The 10,728-nt window shown below is 43.1% G+C and overlaps 1 protein-coding gene across 1 annotated transcript in view; it reads right to left on the reverse strand.

The window, feature by feature from the left end:
• LOC139462110 (complement component receptor 1-like protein) overlaps positions 1 to 1,858 on the reverse strand; it is a 39,675-nt gene extending 37,817 nt beyond the window's left edge. The window contains exon 1 of the mRNA XM_071243616.1: positions 1,643 to 1,858. Within this exon, the coding sequence (XP_071099717.1) occupies positions 1,643 to 1,858 (216 nt within the window). The remainder of the gene's footprint in view (positions 1 to 1,642) is intronic.
• Positions 1,859 to 10,728: the final 8,870 nt, after the last annotated feature.

Below are 10,728 nucleotides of genomic sequence, written 5' to 3' on the forward strand. Positions count from 1 at the left end.
ATTAGTAGCCGTTTTCGCCAAATGAGGTGCCGTTTTCGCCCGACAATTAGTAGCCGTTTTCGCCAAATGAGGTGCCGTTTCCGCCCGAGAAATCGGTGACATTTGGCTGAGGTGCCGTTGATGATGTTGAGTACAAATGGTGATGCCTTGGACAACATTCTTACAGTCATGACATTCACAAAAGGTTCAAGCCCATTCCCCTGTGGTTTTCTAAGAATAAGATCTTTAATCGTATTGTAAAAGCGATATAAGAGCTTGATAAAAGTGAACAGAATTTTAACTGAAAACGTCGGGGCTAACTGATGTCAGTCCGTCACAAGAGAAAGCTACCCCTCTTTGAAGAGATGTAGCTCCATTGCCTCGACGGCCGAAGCAACTGAAGTTTTTGCTTTGGTCTGTCAAGGAGTATCTGACACTCAACTGCCTTCAGTGGACATTTTGGGCCTGCTTGAACTTGCTCGCTATTTTCTCCTATCAAATAGGTGTAGGTTGGTGAAACTGGACTATCATCCCGACAGCCGCATCTTTTCGCAGTCAAGTTAAATTTCCATGACAAACATATGCGAAAACCTACATTTTGCCCTTGCTCTCCAATGTATGCAGACATTTTAATGAAACATGGCGGCAGGTTGTGGGGTAGTAGATATGACTTTCCAATTTTGCAATTTTGTAAATCGGACGACGGCCAACGTAATACAAATGCTGATGGACTGTCGGTTGCCTGCTACTCCCACTATGTCTTCATACAGTCCTCATGTGCTCAAACCCGTGAAGATCCGGGGTAGAATAGGCATGGTTGATGCATGACATGGTATCCCAACTGCGTTGATCGATACTCAATCACTTGACTGTCTGATCCAGACTCGATTATTTACAGACTGCCGTCATACAGCTGGAATATTGCTAAGTGCGGCGCAAAACATACAAATATTTTTCTCAACACAGATCTAAACAAACAAACACACAAACAAACAAACAAACAGACAATAAACAAAAAAACAAACCCTAATAATATGATCACAGAACTAACTATTACTATTAAAAAGACGAGGCATGCACCTATGATGGCAGGTGTATTGATGGCCGTCTCGGAAGGTCAAACCATCAAATGTTCATGGACCGCTAGTTTATTTTGTTTTTATCACCATGTCATTATTTCTCTTATCATTATGACCAGGAAAAAGTAGAGAGCTGGTTTGGGCGGAATTCAAGAGGAAATCTAATCATTAGCAAGTCCTTAATGAAAGGTTTTTCACTGATGTTTGTACTGACTATACCTACCAACAAAATCTACCTGGGTCAAAGATTTGCTCAAGTTCAAATAAAGTCTTAGAAAATGCCCCGAAAACAATTCGAAACAGCTCGTTAGGACATATTTTAATTTTGCCCCTACACTTGATTTAAAAGCCCAAACCATGCAGATGAAAAGAACAAGGTATCATTCTCATCTTATATGAACACTTCCAACTATTTTGATAAAAAAATCGAAACTTTTTGCTCAGCCCTTAAATCATGGCCAAAATGGTCCCTTATGTTAGCTTGTCCTTTAGAACTAGTTTAATTAATGATAAGTTAAATGTGGCGTTGATAATTCCATGTAAGATTACAATGTACCGATGGGTCGAGTGTGTGCGGGACTTACCCCGGTGAATTTCCGTGTCTCCCTGTCCAGGCCAGGGGACGTCCACACTTGGCATTGATGGGTGTCGGGGTAGTAGGTGAAGGACTCGCAGGAGGAGATATAATCACACAGGGCTTCACACTGGCCCCGGAATTTCACGTAAGCTTTGAACAGTTCACATTGGTCAGCTTTTACAAGAAGTGTCACCCACACCACAATGAAGATGTGCCCAAACATTCCACCCTGCTCAGCACCAACACCGCTACTGTTCGCATCCACGGACTCGCGTTGACTGCGTCAGAACTTATTGACTGCGTCTCCCGAATCGTTTATGTGTCGCCCTAACAGATTCCATACAACGTCAACCCGACGAGAAACACCATGCATCTACAGTAATCTACCAATCAATAACATATATGTGTTTATTCCTAGTTATTTACTCCATATCTTGTCCGCATGCAACACACCTAATCATTCTTCGGGAACTCATGGCTTCTGTTGATTTTGTGATATAAAGAAATTAAGTCTTGCATTTCATAGATCAAAACATCGATATTATTAGTAATACGTATTTATTTTGTAAAACGCCTTATTTGCTCTGCACTGACGATTCAGTTCTTACCTTAATATGTCGAAATATCGACCTGTCGCAACCTCAAGTACAACATATCAGGCCTAACGATTGTCACAGTATTGCATTGTAACAAATGGTTTTAATTTAAGGTTGTCAGGCTGAATGAAATGTGCGGTTTACGAATCAAAGGTTAGAAAAACATCGACGCTTGAGGTCTGTAGTTTAACATATATACACATGTCGAGGCTAACAGAGAGCATGGCTCCAGTTGTACAACTGACGAAGAGGAGGAAAGGATTCGGTTGATATCTTTAGTATGTGTGTCTTGGCATGGATGGACAGGGGGACTACTGGTCGAAGATTTGAACGCACTTTCCATGTAATCTCCGTCTGCCGGGGCCATACCCGTACTTGTAGGTTTTAACAAATAGGCCCATGTCCCGTATTGTGACACGTATCCCATCATTAATCTTTCACGCCCTGATATACAAGTAACTCACATACTGCTCACCCTCTAACTCAGACACTTGGCCCAAGACCGTGATTAGTTCTGAACAGAGACCATTCTGAACCACATCCTACATATAGGACGCACAATCTATAGAGAGCAATTGATAATACACATTTGATTGACCAATATTGCTTGATTAAAAACAAAATCGACGGTGAATATATTTGGAGCGACCTTTGCTGAAAACATAAAAGCGAATAATACGATATTATTGATATGAAAGTGTCACTGAGGGTGAGAGAGTTCAGCCGGTTTGGCGACAGGAGGCTACCGTTGGGGTTGTGAATAACGGCCGCTTTAAGCAGCGCTTCAGTTATATCGGGTTCATTTGGCTATGGACGGCTCGTTAAAGAAACGGGCGCCGTAGACTGCGAGTCATGCTGTGACTTTAAAGCCCAACATAAAACCAGTGAAGGATGTTGCATTGGTTTCATCGTGAAACGGGGGCGGTGGGGTAGCCTAGTGGTTATTGAAAGCGTTCGCCCGTCGCGCCGAAGTCGGTACAATGTGTGTAGCCCATTTCTGGTGTCACCCATCGTGATATTGCTGGAATATTTCTCAAAGCGACGTAAAACTATGCTGACTCACTCATTGTGAAACATGCGTTCATCTCGGAGTGCTTATCAACAGCCCTCTTCCATCAGGTGTTTAACCTGACACATGGTCTGCACGGGTAGTAGTTAACATACGTACTATAAAATTTACAATAATGTGATAATTAGCAATTTGTCAAATATGCCTACATCTTTTGGACGATACTGATTGAACTTACGTTTATGGTTATATTTATTGAATAGCTACCGGTAATCATGCTGCGCCTATAAATAAAGCTTTGTCGAAATACAAACTCATAAACACTTAGTTTGCCACAAGGCCGTTTCACCTTTTGTAATTATTCCGGGGTTGTTTGAAACAAATTAAGATGATTAAACAAATTCTAAGCCTAGCTGGTATTCGGTGGTTTACTCATAGCAAACAGCTCTAAACATTGTTTAAAATGAGACAAAAGGGTCCAGTGAACGAGTGTTCGTGCACACAATGGCCATGCTTAAGAAGATCGACTTTTTTATGGATTTCTTACAAAGATATTTCATAGGGTAATTACAACGAGTTTACTACGAAACAAAAGCTATCCCGCTTCACGTGTCACATGTTTATTGAACAGCGGTTGCCTGCAGATTACTCGATAGCCTGTACAGATATATCGGTGTAACCTCACCCCCACCACGCCCCACGCCCCCCCCCCCCCCCCTCCCCCACACACACACACAGTGCAGGAGAACCGCCACGACACGCGGACCTACTTCCTTAGTAATAGCTCGGCGAGTACTATGATCAATAAAAATATATTCATATTTCATGGTATTGCGTAGGAAATTAACATTCAGACCTAATAATAAAACAGTAACTGTTGCTTTTGAACAGTTCATATTGTCAAAAACGACTCTTCTGTAATTCTCTTCTCTTCAGGTCTTTGTCGGGGCTAATTACCTAGCTGCTTCAATCGTTTGTCCAGTGTCCGTTACCAATTACTTGTAGTTCGCTTGCAGTTAGGAGATAAACCAAAATTATAATAACGAGGTATCTATTGTACAGTGGGACTACATCAAATTTCAAAACACAGTAGGTTTATCTCCATTATGCGGTATAAGGTACCGGAACATTCTGAGGACATTCAAATGGAAATGGAAAATGTTATAACATATTATATAAGATAGCTACGCGATGAATTGGAAAGAACAATAAAGAACGAAGAGTGGTTTACTTCACGACAAAACATTGTTCTATCATGACGTCATTGCTGGAGATTCCAACAGGCGATCGCAACTTGATGACGCCGTAATTTGGACGACTTTAGTTTTGATAGGGAAGTGTCAAGTGAACTGTTTACCATAGATGCAGCTGGGCAACGCAGGTAAACGCAATGATCGCGCCCCAACGTTGGAGAGATATGACGATCATGGGAGAAAAGGTAAAGATAATCGACGTGAAAATTGTGAGAATATCTTGGAAATAGCAAACTCAAGCCCCTGATCATAAAATGGAATCGTTTGCCATTGAAGGTCGGATTGTATTCAGGGAGTCGTCATTATTTAAATAAGGGTAAATATGTTCAAAGCTTTTAAATTTCATTAACATCCTTAAAGAGGCTGTACATACTTTTGATAGCACATATAAGAAATAGACAACTCGTGGGCTTATGGGCATGGTTTATTCTCCCTGCAGTGTTTTGCTGTACGATAAACAACTCCCACTGGTTGTATATTTCTTAAGTTATGCCTCTACCTCATTGTGATTATGATTATGGGTATACACAACAGTTGCCTTACGAATGGTTTACTGAGAGACAAGAGGTTCGTGTCCCAAACGACAACGTGTCCCAAACAATAACTTTCTTTTGAAAGCAAACACTTTGTTCCAAGTTTAAAAAAATATGTGTAGTTCGGTGACAAGTTGAATGTCATGAAAAAATGTGTCCCCGATAAAATTGTTGAAAGTTTTTAGATCCTCTTTATCAAAAATATAAGCACTCGTACAAACACCCCCACAAACACGCTCACAAGTAGCCCCCCGAACACCCCGGAGACACCTGCACAAACACCCCCACAATAACCCACACACGCATATCCAGAAACAACCCCACAAGCACATCACCAAACACCTCCACAAACAACCGTACAGACATCTTACAAATACCAACACAAGCACCGCCACAAACACCTCCACAAACACCCGTACAGACATCTTACAAATACCAACACAAGCACCGCCACAAACACCTCCACAAGCACCGCCACAAACACCTCCACAAGCAACCGTACAAACATCTTACAAATACCAACACAAACACACTCACAATCAGACCCACTAACACCTCACACAAACACTCTCACAAACCCTCACAGACGCACCCACAAACCCACCACAGACACCCCACAAACACTGATTAAAACCCCGACAAACACACCCACAAACATACCCACTAACACCCTTACAAACACCCGCAAGCACCACTACACACACCCCACAAACACTCTTACAAACACCCGAACAGGCACCACTACAAACACCCCCACAAACAACCACACAAGCACCCATACACACATCTATACAAACACTCTTACAAATATCCGCACAAGCACCACTACAAACATCTCCACACAGACGTCACACACACCTCTACAGACACCCCCTAAAACACACCCACAAACACGCCACAAACACCTCAAGTCACTCCACAGATACCCCACAGACACTCCACAGACAACCAGAGACTCTCCACAGACACCCCACAGACACCTCCACAGACACCCCACAGACACTCCACAGACACCTCCACAGACACCTCCACAGACACCTCCACAGACACCTCCACAGACACTCCACAGACGCCTCTAAAGACATTCCACAGACACCCCCACAAGCTCCTTACAAACACCTCTACAGACACCCCCACAAACATCTCTACAGACACCCCACAGACACTCCACAGACACCCACAGACACCTCCACAGACATTCCACAGACACCTCCACAGACACCCACAGACGCCTCTACAGACATTCTACAGTCACATCCACAGACACTCCACAGACACCCCACAGACATTCCACAAACACCTCCACAGACACCCCACAGACATTCCACAAACACCTCCACAGACACTCCACAGACACCGGACAGACGACGCCACAGACCCACACCCACTATTACTATTATTTTGTTTAAACTATTTCAACAAAGTTGGCATTTGTTTAAATCATTTAAAAGACCTTCAATAGTATGTGTTAATACTTTCAGTAGCAGTTTATCAATTTCACAGTTAAAGCCCATGCAAATGCCTGAGGGTACAACAGACATGGGCCCTTTCCACCCTTACACAAATTAAAAACATAAGTTTATTTCCTTTTTTGACTGTTTTTTTATAACACACCATTTAAAGGTCTGCTGTCAAAATTTGTTAAAGTTTAGCAATTTATTGGTGAATAACAATATGTATTAGCATGCATATGGTTATGATTTTCATTACTTTTCTAAAACATGATATTCATATTCTCTTCCGTATCACTTCTAAATGCCTTTCAAAGACCTAATATACATCTGACCTGATTACAGACATTGACTGTAACATATATATTTTACTTGATGTTGGGGTAGTGTAGGTCAGGACACGGACGTGTACCGAATGACAGGATGCAATAAATCATTACATAGATGTCACACATCAATTTAATAACTTGATCTGGACACTTCAGTGTGGTGCCAACAGCTGCCAAGGCAATAAGGAGACTTATCCACACCTAAATGATCTTTCGTCTCCTATACTCATGCCCACACATATTTTATCTTTGACCGAAAGTGTTTATATTAATTATTAATCAGACTATATCATACTCTAATTAGCTTTGTCCTTTACCAGGCAATTGTTGGATACTATAGTTTTGTGTTGACCCAGGGATCTTCGTATTGTTATTCATTTTCGTGTTTTCCTTTTGTAACATGGAGATTACGTCTGATATGATTACATTTAAATTACTGTCGCTGTTTTGCGGGATTATACGTCAGCCATGGCGCCTTGAAGAAGTTAATCTTTGAGAATACCTGTCCAGTCGCTGCAATGTATCTATGTTTAATTCAAAATTTCTTGCTACGTTTGTTTGTTGTGTTTGATAAACGCCATACTCAGCAATATTCCACCTACATGACGGTGGTGGTTCTTTTTATACCCTATTTCCAATCTAACAACGCATTTTTTATTTTGATTGACAGTTTATATACCACCCGTGGTGCACACGACAAACCAGTTAGTAAAATATAACTTCTCACTTACGTCACCATTCAACAAAAACAAAAAAGTCAGTCCATCCTGAACGCTTGTGCCAAGTGATCCTTTAACGAGAGAGGACCTTTCTTAACCGCCATGCGTCACTGACAAAAAGCATGCTGACATCTTCTGTTAAGGCGTGTACTGCCACTTATACAAACAGTAACCACGGTAGGTGTGTACTGTCACATACAAACAGTAACCACGGTAGGTGTGTACTGTCACATATATAAACAGTAATCGTGGTAGTTGGTGTGTCCTGTCACTGATACAAACAGTAACCGTGGTAGGTGAGTGTGTACTGTCACATATAAACAGTAATCGTGGTAGTTGGTGTGTACTTCCACTTATACAAACAGTAACCGCGGTAGGTGAGTGTGTACTTCCACTTATACAAACAGTAACCGCGGTAGGTGTGTACTGTCACATATAAACAGTAATCGTGGTAGTTGGTGTGTACTTCCACTTATACAAACAGTAACCGCGGTAGGTGGTGTGTACTTCCACTTATACAAACAGTAACCGCGGTAGGTGAGTGTGTACTTCCACTTATACAAACAGTAACCGCGGTAGGTGGGGTGTACTTCCACTTATACAAACAGTAACCGCGGTAGGTGGGGTGTACTTCCACTTATACAAACAGTAACCGCGGTAGGTGGGATGTACTTCCACTTATACAAACAGTAACCTCGGTAGGTGAGTGTGTACTTCCACTTATACAAACAGTAACCGCGGTAGGTGGGGTGTAGTTCCACTTATACAAACAGTAACCGCGGTAGGTGGGGTATACTTCCACTTATATAAACAGTAACCGCGGTAGGTGGTGTGTACTTCCACTTATACAAACAGTAACCGCGGTAGGTGGGATGTACTTCCACTTATACAAACAGTAACCGCGGTAGGTGGGATGTACTTCCACTTATACAAACAGTAACCGCGGTAGGTGGTGTGTACTTCCACTTATACAAACAGTAACCGCGGTAGGTGGGATGTACTTCCGCTTATACAAACAGTAACCTCGGTAGGTGGTGTGTACTTCCACTTATATAAACAGTAACCGTGGTAGGTGGTGTGTACTTCCACTTATATAAACAGTAACCGTGGTAGTTGGTGTGTACTTCCACTTATATAAACAGTAACCGCGGTAGGTGGTGTGTACTTCCACTTATACAAACAGTAACCGCGGTAGGTGGTGTGTACTTCCACTTATACAAACAGTAACCGCGGTAGGTGGTGTGTACTTCCACTTATACAAACAGTAACCGCGGTAGGTGGTGTGTACTTCCACTTATATAAACAGTAACCGCGGTAGGTGGTGTGTACTTCCACTTATATAAACAGTAACCGTGGTAGGTGGTGTGTACTTCCACTTATATAAACAGTAACCGTGGTAGGTGGTGTGTACTTCCACTTATATAAACAGTAACCGCGGTAGGTGGTGTGTACTTCCACTTATATAAACAGTAACCGCGGTAGTTGGTGTGTACTTCCACTTATACAAACAGTAACCGCGGTAGGTGGTGTGTACTTCCACTTATATAAACAGTAACCGCGGTAGGTGGTGTGTACTTCCACTTATATAAACAGTAACCGCGGTAGGTGGTGTGTACTTCCACTTATATAAACAGTAACCGTGGTAGGTGGTGTGTACTTCCACTTATATAAACAGTAACCGCGGTAGGTGGTGTGTACTTCCACTTATATAAACAGTAACCGTGGTAGTTGGTGTGTACTTCCACTTATATAAACAGTAACCTCGGTAGGTGGTGTGTACTTCCACTTATATAAACAGTAACCGTGGTAGGTGGTGTGTACTTCCACTTATACAAACAGTAACCGCGGTAGGTGGTGTGTACTTCCACTTATGTAAACAGTAACCGCCGTAGGTGGTGTGTACTTCCACTTATACAAACAGTAACCGCCGTAGGTGGTGTGTACTTCCACTTATATAAACCGCTGAAGGTAGGCATGTACTCCCACCTACAGAAACAGTGAGTGAGTGAGTATTGTTGTACGTTGGGTTTAGCAATTTTCCAGCAATATCACGACAGAGGACACACAACAATAAACTTTTGTTTAGCTTCAGCGTCCATGAGTGAACCCCGCATTATTCCCAAAGTGTTCCTGGTTGGGGCAGAGTTGCATCCCTTGGGCACATCAGAAACCTATGATTGTGGGTTCAAATCTCTCTCTCTCTCTCTCTCTCTCTCTCTCCCCCCCCCCCCCCCCCCCACACACACACACACACTCCCCAAATATGTTTAAACATCAAAGCATTAAACCAAACTCACTCACTGCTTATGTGACTGTAGGTCGGGTAATGTTGTATCTTCTTGAGCATAGGGCTACTTATATTATGTATATTATGTTGAATCACTTCAGGTGCACAAACAAGAGACAACAGCTGTGGAAAAGAGGTCCCTGTAGAACAGGGTTAACTCTAACATAAGTCATGTTAATCCCCGAGTATCACATTGTACTTGGAAGGAGTACGATGGTTACTTCACTAACCGCAACTTGCACCATCGCCAGACTTGTCACACGTCACAGGCAAACTGGCAGTACTGCATACAGACCGAGGAGTGGAAGACCCAAGGTCACGACCCCACAGGAAAACCGGTATTTACGGGTGCTTCGCCTAATGTCCAGATTCCTAACTGTGACGACATCCGCAAACAGTAAGCATCCAGGCAGCAGAAGGACCGTTGCTGGACGACTCCGCCTGTATGGACTCCGTGCCTATCGACCTTTCAAGGGCATGACGTTAACGTTTCTACACCGACGTCACAGACTGAGACGGACCAGGACTGTACAGCAGTGGCAGCAGAGAAATTGGCGAAGAGAGGTCTTCAGCGACGAGAGTAGGTGCCAGCTGTTCAAGTCTGATGGGCGGGTTCGAATCTTCCGACGACATGGTGAACGGACGGCACGTTGTTGCGTCCATGACGTGGAGCCTTATGGAGATGGTAGTATCATGGTCAAGGGTGGCATCTGCGGGGGCCAGAAGACAGGTCTGGTCATCATCGACGGAAATCTCACTGCACGTTGTTACATTGATGAGGTTTTGCGGCCTGTGGTACTGCCTTTCCTGCAGCGACACCTGCTGTTTCAGCAGGACAACGTCACCCCTTCGTAAACATCAACAGCCGCCATTGACGAGGGATGCCTTGGCAGTTTCCCTGCAGGAGGAATGGCGT

The sequence above is a fragment of the Haliotis cracherodii genome, unplaced genomic scaffold (genome assembly GCF_022045235.1).
Source record: "Haliotis cracherodii isolate W230 unplaced genomic scaffold, xgHalCrac1.p SCAF_15, whole genome shotgun sequence".
NCBI lineage: Eukaryota > Metazoa > Mollusca > Gastropoda > Lepetellida > Haliotidae > Haliotis > Haliotis cracherodii.